Raw genomic sequence first — 20,529 nt, 5'->3', positions numbered from 1 at the left:
CTGTTTTCCAAGGCCCACATCCCCTATAACGGAGGCTGCAAATCTCAGCACTTCCTCTAAACGCTGCAACTTACTCCTTGAACAATAGCTACATCCCAAAAGACCCTCGCTACAGTTTTGTTTCTCTGTCGCAACTTTCTCAGTCCCAGACTCCCAGGGAGATATCAGGAAGGCAATCCGAGGGGGCAGCGGCTTATGCGGGTTCAGGCTTTGGGTCACCCAAGGGCCAGAGTGCTGCACCGCTCCCTGGTTTTCGCTGAGCTTAGCAGTCCTGTCTTCAGACAGCTGCTACTACAGGGAGCTTTCTGGGCGTGCCCTCCTCACCTCCCAGCCCCCGGCACCCAGGACTCCCCAACCCCTGCATCCCCGAGAACAGCCCCCTTTCTGCACAAAAGAACTCAGGCACAGAGGGAAAGAACCGCAGACACAGTCCTCCTCTATTGCAAACACACGCAGACGCGGCCGGTACCCACCCCTAGTCGCTGGAATTTTTTTTTTTTTTTTGCAGCGTGCACAACAATAGGGAACTACAACTCCCAGGGAGCACTGCGCTGGCCCGCCAGCGTGGAGACCAATGGGCGGCCGGCGCCTGTCGGCCGCGGCCAATCAGCGGCGGGCTCGGGGCGGCTTTGTCTGCAGAGCGGGGCGCGGGCTCGGTCTCCCGCCTCCCGGGCCGCGCACGCGCGCCCCGCCCTGCCGCCCGCCCTCCCCCGCCCGCCCCTCTCTTTTCTCCCTCTCCGAACCTTGGCGCTGCCGCGTTCGGACCTCGCTGCTGCAGCCTCCGGGGCACGCTCCATCCTCCCAGCCAGCGACCGGCAGAGAGACGGGAAAAAAACAATAACCAAAACCCAGACTACCCGAGTCACATAGTTCCTTGCCCCGCAGGCGAGCCAGAGAAAATTAGATTCCAACCATGAGGGAAATTGTGCACATCCAAGCCGGTCAGTGTGGCAACCAGATCGGTGCCAAGGTAAGCGTTTCCAGCCTCTTCTTGGAGCCGTCTTTCGTGCTAGAAAGCATGCTGTAGAGACGTTGGCGGGGCAGCCGCGGGCTCCACGCTCCCGCGAGCTTTGTTTTCGCCTGAGTTGCTGCCTGTGCCTGTGGCGAGCCCCCCGGCTCTCGGGAAGACGCGGGGCTCGTTTTCTCCGCCAGGCGCAATTTTTTTTGGGGGGGGGGGGGACGCTCTGCCAAGGTTCTTTGTGCGCGAGGGCGGGAAGACAGGACTTGGAGCGATTTCGCCTCGGAGGGTTTGCTAACGGTCCGCGCACAAAGCGGGGCGCGGTCTGGCCCACGTGCACCCCGCCGCGCTCTGGGGCTGGGGTAGGGGCAGGGGCGAGGCTGGGCCCCGGCGCGCGGGGTGGAGGCGAGGACCGTGCGGCGTTCATTTTACCTCTATTGCCCCTAGGAGAGCCCTTAGGGCGTGAGCGGACTCGGAGAGGAAGGGGGAGGGGGCTGGACTTTCCTGCGGGGCCGAATGGCGGGGGGACAGAATTTCTATTTAAAACTAGGTGAAGAAGCGAAGGAGGAGAGATTTCGGGGCTGACGGGGATTTTTTTTTTTTTTTTTGCGCGGGCTGTTACAGAGTAGCGGGGGCAGGGCAGGGAGGAAGTGCGGCGTTGTAGCCGAAGGGCGGGCCCGCGGGGGCGGGGCCAGGCGCGCGCCCGCGCGGAGGCCCCGCCCCTGGCGGCGGCGCGTACGCGGAAGCCGCGCCCCGGCCCCGCCCCCCGCGCGCAACGCCCTTCTTTGTCGGCGGCCCGGCGTGCGCGTGCGCCGCGGTCACGTGGGCGGGCGGACTGCGGCAGCGGCGGGGGGCGCGCGGCGCGGGTCCATTGTGTGCCGCGTGGACGGGCGGTGCCCGGCATGGGGGGCTGGGAGGGGCGCCTAGCGGCGTCGGGTGACCCCCGCGGCGCTCGGAATGCCGGGCCGCCCGGTCGCGCCGCGTTCCCGCCCCAGGCTCTGGGAGGCTGTGGCTGACTGCAGGGAAGGGCGCGGCCGGCACATAAAGGACCGTCAGGGCCGCTTTGCTCGCGTCTGCGGTGGAAACGAGGGGCGCGTGGCTGACTGGGGCTCTTCCCTCCGCCACGCCCGCAGTTCTGGGAGGTGATCAGTGATGAGCACGGGATCGACCCCACCGGCACCTACCATGGGGACAGCGACCTGCAGCTGGACCGCATCTCCGTGTACTACAACGAAGCCACAGGTGAGGCTGGGGCCTGGAGCCTCACCCGCTGCACCGCCTTCCTTATTTTAATACCGATTTCACAGAACTTCAGAAGCGTGCTTCTCTCGCTTTCACAATCTCCCCTCCCATTTTTTCCCGTTTAATTTTGGCCGTTATATTCCTGGGGATAGGACCGCCTTTCCTTTTGCGGAATCTGCACCAGGGCCGAAGCCTCGCATTGCTGCCACCTGGTGGCAGAACCTGGAACGACAGCTCCTGATTCCCCCCTGCTGTCTCAACCTCAAGGCACCAGGTTCTCCTCCCTAGTTCTCACTTCTCCACTTTATTTCCTGCAGGTGGCAAATATGTCCCTCGTGCTATCCTGGTGGATCTAGAACCGGGAACCATGGACTCTGTGCGCTCAGGGCCTTTCGGCCAGATCTTCAGACCAGACAACTTTGTTTTTGGTGAGTTTTGTAGATGAATTTAGTACGTACTCACATTCAGCTTATTTGGACACGGGGAGACAGGTGACAAGGTGTTTGTAGTCTTGGAGAGCTTATGTAGGCTGTGCCCTGAAAGCTAATGGAGAAGAGTGACTGCCCGAGCGAGTAAGTTAAAGGAGAAAAAGGCATATCTGGAATTACCCTAGAAGTAGAAAGGGGGAGACATGCTCCCTACCAGCCCTTGTTAATAAAGCTTGCTTTCTTGCCTTTACCAGGTCAGTCCGGGGCAGGCAACAACTGGGCCAAGGGCCACTACACAGAGGGGGCAGAGCTGGTCGACTCAGTGCTCGACGTGGTGCGGAAGGAGGCTGAGAGCTGTGACTGCCTGCAGGGCTTCCAGCTCACCCACTCGCTGGGTGGCGGCACGGGCTCTGGCATGGGCACCCTGCTCATCAGCAAGATCCGGGAAGAGTACCCTGACCGCATCATGAACACCTTCAGCGTGGTACCCTCGCCCAAGGTGTCAGACACCGTGGTGGAGCCCTACAACGCCACCCTGTCCGTGCACCAGCTGGTGGAGAACACGGATGAGACCTACTGCATTGACAACGAGGCCCTGTACGATATCTGCTTCCGTACGCTCAAGCTGACCACACCCACCTACGGTGACCTCAACCACCTCGTCTCGGCCACCATGAGTGGTGTCACCACCTGCCTCCGCTTCCCCGGCCAGCTCAACGCCGACCTCCGCAAGCTGGCCGTGAACATGGTGCCCTTCCCCCGCCTGCACTTCTTCATGCCTGGCTTCGCGCCTCTCACCAGCCGAGGAAGCCAGCAGTACCGGGCCCTCACTGTGCCTGAGCTCACCCAGCAGGTCTTCGATGCCAAGAATATGATGGCCGCCTGTGACCCCCGGCACGGCCGGTACCTCACCGTGGCCGCTGTCTTCCGTGGACGGATGTCCATGAAGGAGGTGGACGAGCAGATGCTGAACGTGCAGAATAAGAACAGCAGCTACTTCGTGGAGTGGATCCCCAACAATGTGAAGACAGCTGTGTGCGACATCCCGCCCCGGGGCCTCAAGATGGCAGTCACCTTCATCGGCAACAGCACGGCCATCCAGGAGCTGTTCAAGCGCATCTCGGAGCAGTTCACAGCCATGTTCCGGCGCAAGGCCTTCCTGCACTGGTACACAGGCGAGGGCATGGACGAGATGGAGTTCACCGAGGCCGAGAGCAACATGAACGACCTGGTGTCCGAGTACCAGCAGTACCAGGATGCCACCGCGGAAGAGGAGGAGGATTTCGGGGAGGAGGCTGAAGAGGAAGCCTGAGTCAGAGCCCTCCTGTCGCCTTGGGCATCCTGGCCCCCTCAGCTGCCCTGTCCTCTCCCTCAGAATTTGTGTTGCTGCCCCCCTCTCTCTCTCTCTTTTTCCTTTGTGGGGAGGGGGATCTAGAACAGTGCCTGGCACATAGTAGGAGCTCAATAAATCTTTGTTTGTTGAATGTCTCCTCTCTCTCTCCGCTCTGGGAAACTAAAATCCTGCCATGTGTTTCTTTCTGGTGCCCACTGCTCCCATCTGTCCAGTTAATATTTCCCTTCTGTTTCCAAAATAATTGTCCATAAGCCCAAGTACCAGGCAAGAAAGAGAAGTCGGAGCCCCTGCCAGGGAAGAAATCTTCGCTTCAGGTATCCCATGATCCGTCTCGGCTTTGGGGTGTTGACAGTATTATCTCCGTTCCTTCTCCCTCCAGGCTCCGTCCTGAGCTCACTCTCCCTGTCTCACATGCTCCATTCCTGCCTTTCCCCTGATGAAAGGAAGGGGATTCAAGGAGAAAGGCCAGCAGCCTTGGTCCCTGAGCCTCCAGAAACGCCTTCCTGCCTCCTCCCCCGCCCCCAACCCCCATCCATCCCTGCCATGCATGGGAGGTTCGCTCTGCTCCCCATAGCAGAGGGGACAGGACAGCCTCCTGTCGGCAACATCTCAGCTCTTCCTTGGCTGTTTTCCCCCTGTTCCTTTAGTTTTGTCCCACACTTCAGATTTCTATTTTGTGTTGAACTTGCTTTTTTTTTTTCATATTGAAAAGATGACATTGCCCCAAGAGCCAAAAATAAACAGGAATTGAAAAACAAGTCGCCAGACGTGTGCTCATTAAGGGAAGGTTGCTGCTGGAGCTGTGGGGCCCAAGTTCAGTTATACTCCGACCTCCCTGAACTGCCAAGGTCCTCATGGTGCCTTATCCTCCTCTCAGTCCCTGGCACCCGAGCCACACCCACCCCTACACCAGCCCCATGAGCGTTCATAATGGCAGCAGGCTCAGATGTGGGACCCAGGGGTGAGAAATGGGAGCAGAGGTCTTGTCCCAGGGTGCAGCAGCAGGGCAGAGGTGCCAGCTTGTGGTCCCACCCAGTGCACTGAGCAGCAATGGGCTGGGTCACAGTAGCCCCCAGAGATCAACACAAATGCACAGTTTGTATCACTTCAAGATACTGTGCACACAGGGTTCCTTTGGACTACTGGGTGCCTGTGGCTGTTTCCTGTGGTCCTGTGCATTTTCTTTGTCAAACTAAGGGCAAGGATGACTGGTTCCACTCAGTGTGTGTTCCATGGTAAAACTTGGTTCTAGTTGACCTGTATCTTCTGTCTGCTGGTTCAGTTCCTGAATAGCCATAACAGCCAAGTTTGGGCAAGGCCCATGTCCAGAGCCTAGAGTTCCACTTGGTTCCCCCTTGTAAGTGGCAGGGGTTCAAGGACTTGAACTTCACCTGCTGCTTCCCAGGAAGCTGAGTTGGAAGTAAAAGGTGAGACTGGAACACAAACACTCCAATGTGGGGTGCAGGAATGGCAAGCAGCGTTTTAACCGCTGCATCAGACGCCTGTCCTAAGTGTATACTTAACTAACAGTACCTCGTGGGCAAAGTTGAAAAGCAGACCACTGCTTAGTCTTAAAAAGAATTCCAGATGACAGCCTGTCACACTCATTTAATTAGGAAGTTAAATAAGGTGGGATGGGAGCGAGTAGGACCGTGGGGAGCCCCCTGGAGCACCGGCAGTGTGCAGTGGGACTGGAGCATCCCCTCCAAAGCAAGGCACAGGCTATTTGGCAAGGAGAGACGAGGGGCAGGACCCCACTGTCAGGGCATGCTCAGGGAGGCCGGCCAGAGTGCATGCAACGGGGGTCACCCAGGCAATGTGTTCCGTGAGGCTGGGCACCGGGACAGCTGAGGCTCAGGCTGTTCGCAAAGGCTTGTGGTTCACCTGGCAGAAAGACAAGAGTTGATAACACTTGAGGCCTTGGCTGGCTGGTGCCGTGGCTCACTAGGCTAATCCTCCACCTGCAGTGCCGGCACACCGGGTTCTAGTCCTGGTCGGGGCGCCAGATTCTGTCCCGGTTGTCCCCCTTCCAGGTCAGCTCTCTGCTATGGCCCGGGAGTGCAGTGGAGGATGGCCCAAGTACTTGGGCCCTGCACCCGCATGGGAGACCAGGAAAAGCACCTTTTGCCGTTGGTTCACCCTCCAATGGCCACCGCGGCCAGCGTGCTGATCCGATGGCAGGAGCCAGGAGCCAGGTGCTTTTCCTGGTCTCCCACAGGGTGCAGGGCCCAAGCACCTGGGCCATCCTCCACTGCACTCCCTGGCCACAGCAGAGAGCTGGCCTGGAAGAGGGGCAACCAGGACAGAATCCGGCGCCCTGACCGGGATTAGAACCTGGTGTGCCGGCGCCGCTAGGCGGAGGATTAGCCTAGTGAGCCGCGGCGCCGGCCCATGCAGTTTTCTTCGTAATACGCATTTCCATTTTGAGACTCCTTGCATACATATTTTTACTACACACATTATGCTATGTGCCGGATGCTGTTCCAAACACTACGTTTACTGAATCCCCTTAACAAGTAGTTTCTAGCAACTGAATCACAGGCATGAAACACAGGGAGGCTGATAACGCGTCCACGGTCACACCTAGGAGGCAGTGGTCCTGAGCCTGTTCTCTCACCTTCCCCATGACCCACAGGTGGATAAACCCAGGCACTGAGAAACAGTGATTTGCCTTGGAACTAACCGAGAGCAGGCCGCAGTGAGTCCCCCAGGCACAGGCTCCGGAGCCAGCCAGCCTGTGCTCAGCTTCCCTGGCTAAATATGTGACTAGCTTATTAACATGTTGGAAGTTCAGTATCTACTTTGTAAAACACCCTGAGGGCAGTTTGGTTCAAAACAAACCAACCAAGCCTCATCTATATGTAGAAACCCAGCCCTGTGTCTGGCACATAGAAAGCAGCAGATAAACACCAGCGACTGACTACCGGGCTGCCAGCTGCTGGCCAAGCGCTGGGCGCAGGGATGCAGCCCCACCCCCAAAGACCCTCACCTGGGATATGCTGACACCTGTAAGTCGCTCCACGCTCTCTGGCAGACGGCTTAGGATGTCCAGTACTTCCCCGGTCACTTTGGCTGCCCCCACGGTCCCACTTCCGCTGGACACCAGCGTGATCTTATTGGCTGAGGTCAGGGGACCGCTGATCTCCTGGGCCACCTGGCAGGGGAGAGACACCTGCTGAGCACCTCTCTACAACAAGGACCCTGAGTTCTCAGGTCCTTGCCCTTCGGATCATCCATCCTCACTGGTAATTTCCACCCCCTCATTTACGGTCCCCTGGCCCGGCTCAACCCATCTCATCCCGGGGGCCGGTTCCTCTCCCGGTGCCCACAGGCGCCCAGACCTGCGGCAGCTTCTCCAGCAGCATGTCCAGCTGAGCAGCCTCCTGGTACAGCTGGAAGGCTTCGGCCTTCTTGGCCATCTGCTCAGCCTCGGCGCGGGCTCGGGCCCCAATGGCAAAGGCTTCGGCTTCCCCACGCATCTGAGGATACAGGTGATACCTGTCCAGGCAATGGCTGGGAAGAATTCAGAGGGAGAAAGGGCTGGGCCAGCCCAGGCCAGGCAGGGGCCCCCAACTCCCTCCAGGAGCCAATGGGGGCCAGCCGCTCACTCACCCGCACGGATTCCGCCTCCGCTTCCGCCTGCATAATCAGCTGCGACCTGGGGACGAGGGAGGGGCGAGCAGGAGCTGAGAGGGGGCCTCTGCTCCCAGGAGAGCACCAGCCCCAGTGCTGGGGGGACGGGGGCTCCTGCAAACTGAGTTCCACAGGAGTCGAGGTGCCGAAGGGCTCAGCGCTCCATCCTGGGGCACTCAGGAGACCAAGGGGCGAGGGCGTGGGCGTGGTCGGGGTCCAGGGAAGAGCATTTACTTCTCGGCCTCGGCGAGGCGCTCCAGCCGGTAGCGCTCGGCTTCGGCGGGCTTCCGCACGCGGGCCTCCAGCTCCTTCTCCCGGCGGGCGATCTCCTGCTCCTGCACTGCCACCTGCTGGGCCCGCTCCACCACTTGCACCTGCACGCGCTGCTCCTCGATTTGCTGCTTCGTCTTGGCCACCTAGGTAAGGAGGGGCGCTCGCTGGGGGTCAGCGCCGAAGGCAGAGCCAGTGCCCAGGGGTAAGAGAAAGGGAGAAGCCCGGGCTCCAGGAAAGGCTATAAAGGAGGCCCACGAAGACGGGCTCCCCAGCGGCGCAGCCAAGCCAGTGGAATCCATTTCCCACACGGAGCAGGGCGTGGCCTGGGTGTGCCCCGATGGTCCTCTTCCTCTGAGCCAGGATCTGCATCAGAGCTCGGCAGGGCTGGGACCCGGCTCCTGTTCTCCTTTAGGTGACTCTCTGACGAGCTCCCATATTCTGTTTCTCACTCCAGAGTGTGAACAGCTGGAGGGGACTGAGCCCACCTCCACTTCCATGGTCTCTCTCAAGCACATCTATGCTGCCACACCCCTAATGCAGCCACCATCAGTTCTGGGTCTGGCTATTCCAACAGCTACTAGCTACTGGTGGGGAAGGGAAAGGGGGGGGTCTTTCAAAATTTTTACCCTTTGGGGCCGGTGCTGTGGCGTAGTGGGTTAATCCAGCACCTGTGATGCCGGCATCCCATAGGGGCACCGGTTCCTGGCAGCTCCACTTCTGATCCCTGCTAATGCACCTGGGAAAGCAGTGGAAGATGACCCAAGTACTTGGGCTCTTGCACCCGCATGGGAGACCCGGAAGAAACTCCGGGATCCCAGCTTCAGATCAGATCAGCTCCAGCCTGTGTGGCCAATTGAGGAGAGAACCAGTGGATGGGAGATTGATCTATCTCTCTTTCTCTCTCTCCATAACCCTGGCTTGCAAATAAATAAATCTTTAAAAAAAAATTTTTTTTTACCCTTTGCATATGGTATTCATTGTAAAGGCAACAGTAAGAAGTAACACTCCCCCCACCCCACTCCCATCTCTTTCCCCAAACCTGCCAGTTCCCTTTCCCAGAAACCACGGCTGTGCCAGCGCCCCCTGTAGCCTTTCAGGGGGACTGTGCACAGAGTACCTCTTATACACGCTGATTTCATTTGCTTTTAATTTCTTAATTTTTTATTTGAAAGGCAGAGAGAGAGAGAGAGAGATCTTCCATCTGCAGGTTCACTCCCCAAATGGTTATCATAGCCAGGAGCCAGCAGCCTCATCCAGGTCTCCCTATGGGCCATCTTCTGCTACTTTCCCAGGTGCATTAGCAAGGAGCTGGATGGGAAATGGAGCAGCCAGGACTCGAACCAGTGCCCATATGGGATGTCGGCACTGCAGGTGAGGTTTAGCCTGCTACACCACAGCACTGGCCCCAGTTTCATTTTCCTATTCTCTGCAGTGTACAGGGTTCAGAAGCTTGCATAAGGTGCTGGGGAGGAATGGCACCAGGCAAGGAACACATCTCTCTCTTGCCCATTCCCCATGCTCAGCCATGCACATCACCCCACAGGTCTGATCACACAAGCCGTGTCACTCGCCTTCTTCACTTCTACATCCTCTTTTGTTCTTTATTCTTTGTCCCTGTTTCCTGAATGAAAACTCTTCTCTCACTGAGGCCATTTAAAAACACTTTTTAAAGACTTTATTATTATTTTTAAATGCTGATTTGGGGCCCAGCACTGTGGCGTAGCAGGTAAAGCCACCGCCCACAGTGCCAGCATCCCATATGGGCACCGGTTCAAGACCCGGCTGCTCCATTTTCAATCCAGCTCTTTGTTATGGCCTGGGAAAGCAGTAGACGATGGCCCAAGTGCTTGGGCCCCTGCATCCGCATGGGAAGACCCAGAGGAAGCTCCTGGCTGTTGTGGCCAACTGGGGAGTGAACCAACAGATGGAAGACCTCTCTCTCTGTGTAACTCTTACTTTCAAATAAATCTTTAAAAAATAAATAAAAATGCTGATTTTTTTTTATCTACTTGAGAGAGTGAGAGTGAATGAACATCTTTCTCCCTAGATACTCGCAAACAGGCATCAACATTGTGGCACAAGGGGTTAAGTGGCTGCCTGCGATGTTGGCATCCCGTATGGGAGTGCCAGTTCCAGTCCCGGTTGCTCTGCTTCTGATGCAGCTCCCTGTTACTGCACCTGAGAAAGCAGCTAAAGTTGACCCACACACTTGAGCCCCTCCCACCGATGACCCAAACTGAGCTCCAGCCTCTTGGCTTCAGCCTGGCCCAGCCCCAGCTGTTGCATCCATCTGGGGAGTGAACCACCAGATGGACAATCTGTCTCTCCCTCTATATAACTCTGCCTCTTAAATAAATAAAATATATCATTTTAAATTAAAGTTTATTTATTTGAAAGGCAGAATTACCAAAACAGAGGGAAAGACAGAGAGAGAGATCTTCCATCTGCTGGTTCACTCCTCAGATGGACACAACAGCCAGGAGCTGGGGCTGGACCAGATGGAAGCCAGGAGCCTGGAACTCTGTCTGGGTTTCCCACATGGGTGGCACAGGCCCAAGCACTTAAGCTGTCATCTACTGCCTCCAGGACGCATTAGCAGAAGCTGGATCAGAAGCAGGGTATCCAGGACTCAGGGGGTGGGCATTCCTAGCAGCAGCTTAATATGCTGTGCCACACGCCAAGAAAGCTTTATTCTGAAGTGAGCATTTGGCCTAAGAGTTACAATGCTGGTTGGGGCTGGGCTTTCGGCACAGCAGTTAAGTTTCAAAGTGCCTAGGTTTCAGTCCTGGCTCTGCTGTGATTCTAGCTTCCTGCTAATGTATACCCTGAGAGGCAACAGATGACGGCTCGAGTACTTGGGTTGCTACCACTCATATAGGAAACTTGGATTGAGTTCTGGGTCCCTGGCTTTGGTCTGGCCCTGCCATAGCTGTGTGGGCATTTACTGAATGAACCAGTGGAAGATCTGCCTTTCAAATAAGTAAAAATTAGAAAAGACAGACACTTTTTGGAACACCTGCATCCCATATCAGAGTCCCTGGGTTCAAATCCTGGCTCTATTGCCAATTCCAGCATTCCTGCTAATGCACACCTGGGGAGGCAGCTTGCAATGTCTCTATTCATAGGTCCTTGCCACCCATATGGGAGACCTGGATTGAGTTCCAGGCTTCCGGCTTCAACCTGGCACAGGAATTTGGGGGAGGGAACCAGTAAATGGGTGCTCTCTTTGTATGTGTATGTGTCTGTGTATTATATATATAACACAAATAATGTCTGTATATCCATCTGTCCTGTCTTCCCCTCTGTTTCCCTGCCTTTCAATAAATCAGTCTTGTTTCATGTTAAAGCTTGCTTCTCCCTGCATAGTAGTTCTCCTTCACATTGCTTGTTCTGTTGGGGGTTTGGTCTCTGCCTCCCGTGCTGAGGATCCCTCATTTTTCAGGTAATCTTTGCTGTCTTGCTCCCAGGGAGGAAGGTAACACACTGAAGGAAGCGCTGAGATGGCAGAGAGGCTGCTTAACCTTGAGCTTCACTCCTGGGTGACCTGGGGCAGGCCACGTACCCGGGAACGTCTGACTCATGATCGCACTGGTCACATTCCCTAGAACAGCCTTGTTGTTTGTGCGAAGACAGATGTCCTGGGAGCTGGACGGGGTGGAGGGGCGGCTGTCAGGATTCAGCCCTCAGTACCCATGGCGACCACCCTGTGATTTCACTGGTAAACAACCCCCAACTCTTACCGCTTACAGTCAGCTCCTGGCCACAACCTCTGGTTTGTTCTCCAGGCAGGAGAGGAGCCATCGTTCAGAGGCAGGAACCCATGCAGGGTCTCTGGCTGAGAAGCCCCTTTCCAGCCGTTCTTCCTCTCAGCAGGCTGCACCATGGCTAGAGGCACCCGGGGCTGCCAGCTCCTGAGCCTGGTCATCATTTTGCTGTTTCCCCTTGCAGGATTCAAGCTCAGCTGTCTCAGGGCTGCTTTGTCAATGACTGCTGATTTCCAGCTTCCAAAGCGATGCTGTGATTTTGGTTCCTATTTTCTCCAGTTTTAATTTTTTTAATCACCCTATGGTTTTATGAGAGAGTACTATAATGAGCTGCATTTATTCAATCCATCATCTTTGGAAAAGATCTGCTTCCTTTCCTCTCCCTTTTAAAGGTTTACTTATATATTTATTGGAAAGACATAGCAACATAGAGAAAGAGGTGTGTGTGTGTGTGTGTGTGTGTGTGTGAGAGAGAGAGAGAGAGAGAGAGAGAGAGAGATATCTTCCATCTGTTGGTTCAAATGGGTGCAACAGATGGGAATTCCATCCTCATCTCCCATGTGAGTGGCAGGGGCCCAGGCACTTGGGCCATCTTCTGCTGCCTTCCCAGGAACAATAGCAGGAAGCTGGATGGGAAGTGGTGCAGCTGGGACTTGAACTAGCACTCTGATATGGGATACGACATTATAAGTGGCAGCTTACCCTGCTCCACCACAGTGCTGGCCCCTTTCTTCTCATCTCATAGTCCATTCTCTACAAGGCAATCAGACTGCCCCTTACTATACCTTGCCAGCTCCCTGCTTAAAGTTCTCTAATAGTTTTGAACTCTCTTCTAGGTCTCCATCATGGCCAGCAACACCCTACATGATGTGGCCCTGCCTGTCTCTCCTTACTCACAGCACATCAGCCACCCCAGATCAGAAATCCCCTTCCTCAGGCTGGCGCTGTGGTGTAGCAGTTAAAGCTACCACCTGTGATGCCAGCATCCCATACAGGCACCAGTTCAAGTCCCAGCTGCAGAGGATTAACCTAATGTGCCACAGCACCAGCCCCAAGAAGTAGAGTTAACAGACACAGAGAGGAACAGATAGAGAAGTCCTCCATCCACTGGTTCACTCCCCAAATGGCCACAATGACCAGAGCTTAGCCAATCTGAAGCCAGGAGCTTCTTCCGGGTCTCTCACAAAGGTGCAGGGCCCCAGGACTTGGGCCATCTCCCACTGCTTTCTCAGACCACAGCAGAGAGCTGGATCAGAACAAGAGCAGCTGGGATGGGAACCAGCACCCATACGGGACGCCCGCACTGCAGGTAGAGGTTTAGTCTATTACGCCACAGCGCTGGCCCTCAAATAAATCTTTTTTTTTTTTTTTTTTTATTTTTTGACAGGCAGAGTTAGAGAGAGAGACAGAGAGAAAGGTCTTCCTTTCCGTTGGTTCACCCCCCAAATGGGTGCTACGGCCAGCACGCTGCAATGATCCAAAGCCAGGAGCCAGGAGCTTCCTCTTGGTCTCCCATGCGGGTGCAGGGCCCAAGCACTTGGGCCATCCTCCACTGCACTCCTGGGCTACAGCAGAGAGCTGGACTGGAAGAGGAGCAACCAGGACAGAACCGGTGCCCCAACTGGGACTAGAACCTGGTGTGCCGGCGCCGCTAGGCGGAGGATTAGCCAAGTGAGCCGCGGCGCCAGCCATAAATAAATTTTTTTTTTTTGACAGGCAGAGTGGACAGTGAGAGAGAGAGACAGAGAGAAAGGTCCTTCTTTTACCGTTGGTTCACCCTTCAATGGCCGCTGCAGCCGGCGCACCACGCTGATCCAATGGCAGGAACCAGGTACTTATCCTGGTCTCCCATGGTGTGCAGGGCCCAAGGACTTGGGCCATCCTCCACTGCACTCCCGGGCCACAGCAGAGAGCTGGCCTGGAAGAGCGGCAACCGGGACTAGAACCTGGTGTGCCGGTGCCACAAGGTGGAGGATTAGCCTAGTGAGCCGCGGTGCCAGCCCATAAATAAATCTTAAAAGAGAACTCTCTCTCCAGTTCCTGGGACACACCCAGTTCTTTCTGTCAGGGCCTTTGTGTTTGTTGGTCCCCCTACCTAGCCACCAGCCACACGTGGTTATTTAAATGGCACAAACCTAAGATGTTGTTGTCACCACTCCTCTTCTTTAGATTAACTTCAACCTTATGGAAGCATCCTCTGACTCCCACCAAGCTCAATACAGTGTCCCTCCACTTATTTTTTCATATTAAACTGTATTATTTTTCTTCTCACAGCACTTAAGTAAAATATGGCCTGGGAAGTCCATTTACTTATTATCGATTTCCTGTATTATAATGTAAGCTCTATGAAATCTTCCTGTCTCCTCCACACTTACATCCTCACCTCCAAAACAATGTCTAGCACACAGAAGGCACTTAACAGATATTTGCTGAATGAATCTTTGTTTCCAAGGCAACTAGCTGTGCCTGACACATAACAAGAAACTGTTAAAAGCTGAGCAGCACCCAGCCAGCCCAGCCTTCTAGAAGGCTAGGAAGCTTATCCACAGCCTCCCTGTGAGCTACTGGGGGCTTCACTATGGCAATGCTTCTCAAAACCCCAATATGCATAATATGTGTTCTAGGGACTCACCTGTTAGAACACAGGTTCCTGGCCGGCGCCGCGGCTCACTAGGCTAATCCTCCGCCTAGCGGCGCCGGCACACCGGGTTCTAGTCCCGCTTGGGGCGCCGGATTCTGTCCCGGTTGCCCCTCTTCCAGGCCAGCTCTCTGCTGTGGCCAGGGAGTGCAGTGGAGGATGGCCCAGGTGCTTGGGCCCTGCACCCCATGGGAGACCAGGAAAAGCACCTGGCTCCTGGCTCCTGCCATCGGATCAGCGCGGTGCGCCGGCCGCAGCGGCCATTGGAGGGTGAACCAACGGCAAAGGAAGACCTTTCTCTCTCTCTCTCTCACAGTCCACTCTGCCTGTCAAAAAAAAAAAAAAAAAAAAAAGAACACAGGTTCCGACTCAGTCGGCCAGACGGGACCCTGAGGTTTTGTATTTCCAACAAGCTTCCCAGTGGTGCTGACATGGCCGCCAGGCAGACCATGCTCGGAGCAGCAAAGCTCTACACCACCCTCGGCCGCCTATCAAGCTCAGGGATTCAGCATCACAACCAAAGGTGTTTTTACCCCATTATGCTTTCAGCCTGGACCCACTCCCAATAAAACTGAAATTCCTAACAGAGCTATCTTTTGGGTGAAGGGCATAAAGCCCAGTTGATCCTCATTGTCCACGGCAGTTCTGTTCTAGAAAGTAGCCGTGAACACTGAATTAGCTAATGCTTATTTTGTTCCCAGGGGAATATAGGGCTGGGTTCCTGTGAGCTTCTGGTCACAACATTAGCATCAACCCATGAACACACACCCCTGCTTTAGGCTTCTGCTCGAAGACACCTTAGGTAATGCACTGTAGCTCACACCTAAATGAAGCTTTTCTGACACACGGCTTCTCGTGCTAAGCGACAACAGACAGCACTTCACACAGTGCTTAGGGGCCACGGGAACCAGTGAACTCATGAACAAAAAGCAGCAGAGTGTGGGGGACAGTGGCAGGCAACATACCACCAAACGACGCTGCAGGAGGCAACTCCTTGGCGTGCGTGACCGCAATGTGCTGTGAGTACTGACTCTGGGGTTACCAGCACCTTCCAGTGAACATGCGGGGGTTCTCCCCCAAGGAAGCCCTGAATAACGAGGATGGGCTGTACCTCCTTGTGACATCAAGGGCTGCACAGATCATGCTTTGTAGGATTCCATGCCTGGCTCTCCTTTCTCCTTTCTCCAATCCTTCTTTGATAGCTGTTGTTTAGCCTATGGGGTGCTCCTATGCAACTTACAAGGCACTCCTTCCTCTGGGCAGATGCAAAGCCACTCCAGGCCGGCGCCGTGGCTCACTAGGCTAATCCTCCGCCTGCGGCGCCAGCACCCTGGGTTCTAGTCCCGGTTGGGGCGCCGGTTCTGTCCCGGTTGCTCCTCTTCCAGTCCAGCTCTCTGCTGTGGCCTGGGAGTGCAGTGGAGGATGGCTCAGATGCTTGGGCCCTACACCCACATGGGAGACCAGGGGGAGGCACCTGGCTCCTGGCTTTGGATTGGTGCAGCGCGCCGGCCATGGCGGCCATTTGGGGGGTGAACCAACAGAGGGAGGACCTTTCTCTCTGTCTGTCTCTCTCACTAACTCTGCCTGTCAAAACAAAACAAAACCCACTCCAGAATGTACAGACTGGTGAGTGGAGCACGGCTGGATCCTACCTGTAGTTCATCCCCTCCACCAGGTTCACAGGGCACCACCTGCCCCGAACATACGGCCCAAACCCTATTGATCAGCTCCCTTCTTGGCCTTCTCTTTGCTTTTCAGCTGAAATGTTGGTCTTTTAAATGTTTCCTTATGTGGGGAGAAACAGAGAACTAGAAGATCAGAGTTGGAACAGGAGAGAGTGGTAGCCTGGGCAGGAGGGGAAGGGGCAGCGAGCAGCCTGGACCCCTCCCCGGTGCGAGGCTCTCACCTGAAGCTGGTAGGCCAGGTCAGCCTGTGCTCGGCGGGTGTTGACCTCGATGTCGTAGGCGGCCTTCTTCAGCTCGTAGTCCCTCTGCGCCTTGGCCATCTCGATCTCGCTCAGGTACTGAGCGGACACCTTTTCCTGCCTGGCTTTAGCTTCCTGTCCAGGCAGAGATCAGGCAGGAGAAGTCAGGGCAGAAAGAAAGAAGGTCATCAAGCGAGAGCTTCCCTCCCAGCCCCACCAGCCCCCTCAGCTGTGCCCCTCCCAGCCCCCATCAATCTCACCCGGATCCCAGCATCTCTCTTGGCCTCTGCTTCCCCGATGCGAGCATCCTTTTGGACTTGAGCGGTCCGCGCCTTCCCCAAAGAGTGTAAATAGTCCTGTGGGGGTGGGGCAGAAATCAGGAGTCCTCAGAAGGGCAGGGGAGGTGGGCGAGGGGGCCAGGAAGGACCACCAGCCTGGCTTTACCTGGTCATCGTGAATGTCCTTCAGTGTGTAGCTCACCACGCTGATGCCCATGTTGACCAAGTCTGATGAGGCCACTTTGAAAACTTGCTCTGAGAACTTCTGCCTGTCCTTATAGATCTCCTAGGAGAACAGAAAGAGTGGGGGGCAGAAGAACCTTCAGCTCCCAGCCCACCACCTCTCGCAGACTAGCTGGGTCCTTGGGGTCCATGTATTCTGCACCGCACCCCCACTGCCCTCCGGGGCCCACCTCCACAGTCATGTGAGCCATGATGGCCCGCTGGTGGCCCTCCAGGGTCTCCAGCGCGATGTGGGCAATCTCGGCTTCCGTCTTCCCCAGGAACATCTGGCAGGCAGCTGCCAACATCTCCTTGTTCTGCCCCTGGATTTTCACCTGCAGCCAGGGAGGCGGAGGGGGAGGCCTCAGGAAGCCAGGGAGAGAAAGGGGAGCCCTCTAAGAGATGCTTCTAAGGGGCCTGGGGTGCCTGGAACATGCCAGACTAGCAGCCGAGTTTCTTTGCAAGCAGAGGTTGAGAAGTTCATGGCCAGAAACCTCTAGGAGGTGATGGAGCAGTAGACTCTGGGGAAGGCTCTGATAGCCTCACCTGGGCGATGCCAGTGACTGAGATGGGGACCCCATGGCGAGTGTAGACTTTTTCACTCTTGACATTGAGGGTCAGTGTGTTGAGAGAGATCCTGGGGGCAGGGGCGGGAGAAGACACAGACAGTAAGAAAGGCAGGAGAGAGACTGAAAGCCAAGGCGTTCCATCCCTGTGCTCCTCCTACCCACCTCTGGATCTGCTGGATGCAGGGCAGGACAAAGACGCGGCCTCCAGCCACCATGACTGGGGGGCTCCGGCAGAAACCTGCGAGGGGCGGGGCGGTGAGTGGCCACGGAGGAGCTGGGGGCGGGCCCCAGTCCCCAAGAGACAGCTTAGGACCCGCAGGGCAGGTAGCCTGGACTTGGGCAGGGGGCGGCTGGCCATGACAGGTGGGTCTCTCACGACCATCAGGGGGCAGAAGCTGGGCGCTGGGGAGCTGGCAGGGAAGGGGGAGACGCGGCAGCGAGCAGACTCACAGCGGTTTGGGGGTGGGAGGGTTAACTGGCTGTCTGGGACGAGAACAGTACTCACCCGAGACCACCATGGCCTCATTTGGGCCGCAGGTGAAAAACATGATTCAAGAGGAAGCTGGAGGAGACGGAGAGAACGCCTTTGCGCATGGGCACGCCCGTCCCTTCCGCACCCCTGGGTCCGCTACGGCTTACCCCAGCGCAACCCTGAAAATCCCTTGCGCAAACCCTTCCCCGTGTTTCCGGTCACTCCTTTCCCCCTGCCCTCCGCAGCTCCGGGCTGCTTCTCCCCGCCCCCACTTACCTTCCCGGACGCCCAGCGAGCCGAACAGGGGCAGCTAGCGCACCGGTCTCCCCGCAAGCCCGGCCCGGCCCTCCAGCCGGCCGCACCCTGCTGCTGCGGCAGACGCGAGCCCGCCCAGCCCACCCGCTCGGCCCCGCGCGCTCGGCCCGCCCCTTTCCCGGCAGGCCGCGCTGGGTCCGCGCCCGCCCGCCTGCGGCCCCGGCCCCTCGGGGCGCCCCGCTCTCCACCGCCCTGCGGGAGCCGCAGTCCCGCCCCAGCCGCTGCGCGCTCCGCCCCGTGCGCGGGACGTGAGTTCCGCGGCTCCGGCACCCCCGGAGGAAGGGAGGCTGCCACACTTGGGCTGTGCCGCGGTTGACTTGGGGAAGCCACAGAGCCGGCAGCCAACGGCGGCCCTCCGACTCCGGGAAGAGGGGCTCCGGGACCGGGGGCGGGACGGGGCGGGGCGCGGCCACCGCTCCTCCCGCGGGCGGGGAGGAGGGACTCGCCGCTTGCAGAAAGAAGCACACTGGGAGAGTCACAGACGGTAAATCAGGTTTATTTGTGTTCACAGAACATACCGGGCGACCCCGACAGCCGCCCCTTAGGGGCAACCTGGAGGAGGTTGACGGCCCCGGACCTCATTCCCAGCAGTTCCCCGAAGCCTCGCACCGCAGACCGGCGGGGTTGAGACGCTGGAGAGCGCAAGGTGTCACCCACTAAAGACACGACCCACCACCACCCCCCTCCCGCTCTGCCTCCACCAACCCCACGAAGTCCAATAAATACCAAAAGACCTGCGTTTACAGCAGAGGGGGCGGATCTCGCACCCTTGCATAAATTAAAATAAATATTACATACGTCCCTCCATCACCTAGGAGGACATATAAATACATATAAATACGAATGAGGAGTCCAGCCGGGCACCTGCAGGCGGCCTGCGTGTGCTCGCCCGGGCCCCGGCTGGCGCCTTGGCTGTAGTGTTGAGTTTGAGTTGCCTTGGAAGTCCCAGTTTGGGATACGCTCTTGTGCACCAGCTACGTCTGGTGTGGGTTGGGTTTTTCAGATTCTTCTGGGGGATGTGTAGTTAGAAGGCGGCTGGATGTTGCTGGAGGAAAGTGCTGAAGTCCAAAGCGTAGTCCGAGGGCTCCGAGGTCAGATTGAAGGGCTCGAGGACAGGGGGCGCCGGCGTGGGCGCCGGGAACTCGGCGCTGGGGGCGTCCTCCGGGACCAGGGGCGCCGACATATTCTCTTCGGCCATCAGGATCTGGCAGAACACTATAGTCAGCAGCACAAAGAGGAGTCTCTTGGCGGGATTCGGCTCTTCGGCTGGCGGCTGGCGCCGGACCTGAGGAAGGACAGACAGAAGGGACGGGTCAGATCAAGAGCCTGGCGTCCGGTGGTTCCCCAGCCGCACCAGGGCAGCGCGCCCCCCTCCCCCAGGCTGCCCACTCCGGAGACACTCACCGCTCGAGGGTACAGAACCCTGCGGCTTCTCCTCTTGTGCCCGCGAGAAGCGAGGGCGCGCATGGCGGGTGCCACCGCCGGCTCCGGGAGAGGATCGAAGGTGAAGATCTCAGGCCCAGAGCCCCGCCGGTGTCCCGGGCTGGTGGAGGGGGCAGGGGTCGGGGCTGGCAGGACGGCCATGGTGGAGAGCGAGCTGCGAGAGTGACACATCGCGCAGTGTGCAGCGTGGAGCCGAGTGCTGGCCGGCAGCGCGCGGGGCTCCTTATGTACGCCCGAGGATTGGGCGGGTCCTGGCGACTCCTCCTCCCGCAGCTGGGGAGCGGTTGGCTGGAGCCGGCTGGAAATTCCGACGATTAAGCAAAGGGAGGGGGTGGAGACCTGGCCCGTGCTACCCTCGGCGCCCAAGTGCACGTCGTGAATGGGGGTTGGTGAGGTCCCGGGCTGCAGGCACATGTCGGAGCATGTGGCAGCTTTAGCCAGGCCCACGACAGCATACAGATGGTTCAGCCACAAGCTCCATCACAGACCCCGACCCTGGGCAGGCAGCAGAGGTCACAAAAGGAAACCTGCCTGTTGGCTACATTACTGACCCAGCAAGGTCAAGGAACAGCAATTACACAGGCACGGACACACACCTGCAGGCTTGCATAGGAACACACGCCCCAAGAGGGAAGTCATTTCAGAAACTGGCAAGAGGACCAGGAAATGAACACACTAGCTCCCACAAGGCACAACCGTGTTTGCCTTAGCACACGTGAAGACACACACATGCACTTATCACATGTGCACACTCGTGCATACACATACCACGTGTGCATAACACACAGGTACAGCAAAGGTGCAAGGATTGCAGAGGGACAACCCAGCAGACCTGCTCACCTGGATGTGTCAGAATATGGTTCAGAGAGTCACAGAATAACAAAGGTTAAGAAGTTAGCAGCCAAATGTTTTACATTGTGAGACATTGTGCAAATGTTGCAGTAATGTAGTTACTTAAGACAGAATTGACACATTTCCATGACCCCCTTGGAGATAGCTGATCTCCCAGGCAGCAT

At 57.0% G+C, this 20,529-nt stretch overlaps 3 protein-coding genes across 6 annotated transcripts; 1 reads left to right on the top strand and 2 right to left on the bottom strand.

Moving 5' to 3' along the window:
* Positions 1-755: 755 nt before the first annotated feature.
* TUBB (tubulin beta class I) lies at positions 756-4,740 on the top strand. The gene is made up of 4 exons (XM_002714359.5): positions 756-970; positions 2,092-2,200; positions 2,518-2,628; positions 2,883-4,740. Exons 1-4 carry the CDS (start codon positions 914-916, stop codon positions 3,938-3,940), a joined length of 1,335 nt encoding a protein of 444 aa, XP_002714405.2. The 5' UTR covers positions 756-913; the 3' UTR covers positions 3,941-4,740.
* Positions 2,882-18,432, bottom strand: FLOT1 (flotillin 1). 4 transcript variants are annotated; one of them, XR_016234705.1, is made up of 13 exons: positions 18,032-18,432; positions 17,789-17,845; positions 17,446-17,521; positions 17,261-17,351; positions 16,906-17,049; positions 16,659-16,778; positions 16,475-16,570; positions 16,197-16,349; positions 7,850-8,031; positions 7,595-7,640; positions 7,324-7,480; positions 6,972-7,136; positions 2,882-5,866 (listed from the first exon to the last, which is right to left on the bottom strand). XR_016234705.1 is itself a non-coding variant. In XM_089334326.1 (13 exons), exons 2-13 carry the CDS (start codon positions 17,807-17,809, stop codon positions 5,837-5,839), a joined length of 1,266 nt encoding a protein of 421 aa, XP_089190452.1. In that variant the 5' UTR covers positions 17,810-17,845; positions 18,032-18,427; the 3' UTR covers positions 2,882-5,836. The 4 variants fall into 4 exon arrangements, 3 of the variants coding, with proteins under 3 accessions (XP_089190452.1, XP_002714406.1, XP_017200498.1); XM_089334326.1 differs by having other exon boundaries at positions 7,324-7,461; positions 17,442-17,521; positions 18,032-18,427; XM_002714360.6 differs by having other exon boundaries at positions 7,324-7,461; positions 18,032-18,426.
* Positions 18,433-18,550: 118 nt separating this feature from the next.
* IER3 (immediate early response 3) lies at positions 18,551-19,714 on the bottom strand. The gene is made up of 2 exons (XM_002714361.6): positions 19,475-19,714; positions 18,551-19,355 (listed from the first exon to the last, which is right to left on the bottom strand). Exons 1-2 carry the CDS (start codon positions 19,682-19,684, stop codon positions 19,095-19,097), a joined length of 471 nt encoding a protein of 156 aa, XP_002714407.1. The 5' UTR covers positions 19,685-19,714; the 3' UTR covers positions 18,551-19,094.
* Positions 19,715-20,529: the final 815 nt, after the last annotated feature.

Source organism: Oryctolagus cuniculus, chromosome 5 (genome assembly GCF_051225735.1).
Source record: "Oryctolagus cuniculus isolate XC-2025 breed Fujian yellow rabbit chromosome 5, ASM5122573v1, whole genome shotgun sequence".
Classification (NCBI taxonomy): Eukaryota; Metazoa; Chordata; class Mammalia; order Lagomorpha; family Leporidae; genus Oryctolagus; species Oryctolagus cuniculus.
Note: the sequence above shows the minus strand (reverse complement) of the source record. Positions and strands in the feature narration are given on the sequence as shown.

Bases quoted from the DNA above. Each gene is read 5' to 3' on its own strand.
- IER3 (XM_002714361.6), bottom strand. From the start codon at position 19,684: ATGTGTCACTCTCGCAGCTCGCTCTCCACCATGGCCGTCCTGCCAGCC. The intron at 19,356-19,474 runs GTGAGTGTCTCC...GTCCTTCCTCAG, and splicing joins GGGTTCTGTACCCTCGAGCG to GTCCGGCGCCAGCCGCCAGC.
- TUBB (XM_002714359.5), top strand. From the start codon at position 914: ATGAGGGAAATTGTGCACATCCAAGCCGGTCAGTGTGGCAACCAGATC. The intron at 971-2,091 runs GTAAGCGTTTCC...CCACGCCCGCAG, and splicing joins GCAACCAGATCGGTGCCAAG to TTCTGGGAGGTGATCAGTGA. The intron at 2,629-2,882 runs GTGAGTTTTGTA...TGCCTTTACCAG, and splicing joins ACCAGACAACTTTGTTTTTG to GTCAGTCCGGGGCAGGCAAC.
- FLOT1 (XM_002714360.6), bottom strand. From the start codon at position 17,831: ATGTTTTTCACCTGCGGCCCAAATGAGGCCATGGTGGTCTCGG. The intron at 17,050-17,260 runs GTGAGGCTATCA...CCCTGGCTGCAG, and splicing joins CAGTCACTGGCATCGCCCAG to GTGAAAATCCAGGGGCAGAA. The intron at 7,641-7,849 runs GTAAATGCTCTT...CCTCGTCCCCAG, and splicing joins CGCCTCGCCGAGGCCGAGAA to GTCGCAGCTGATTATGCAGG.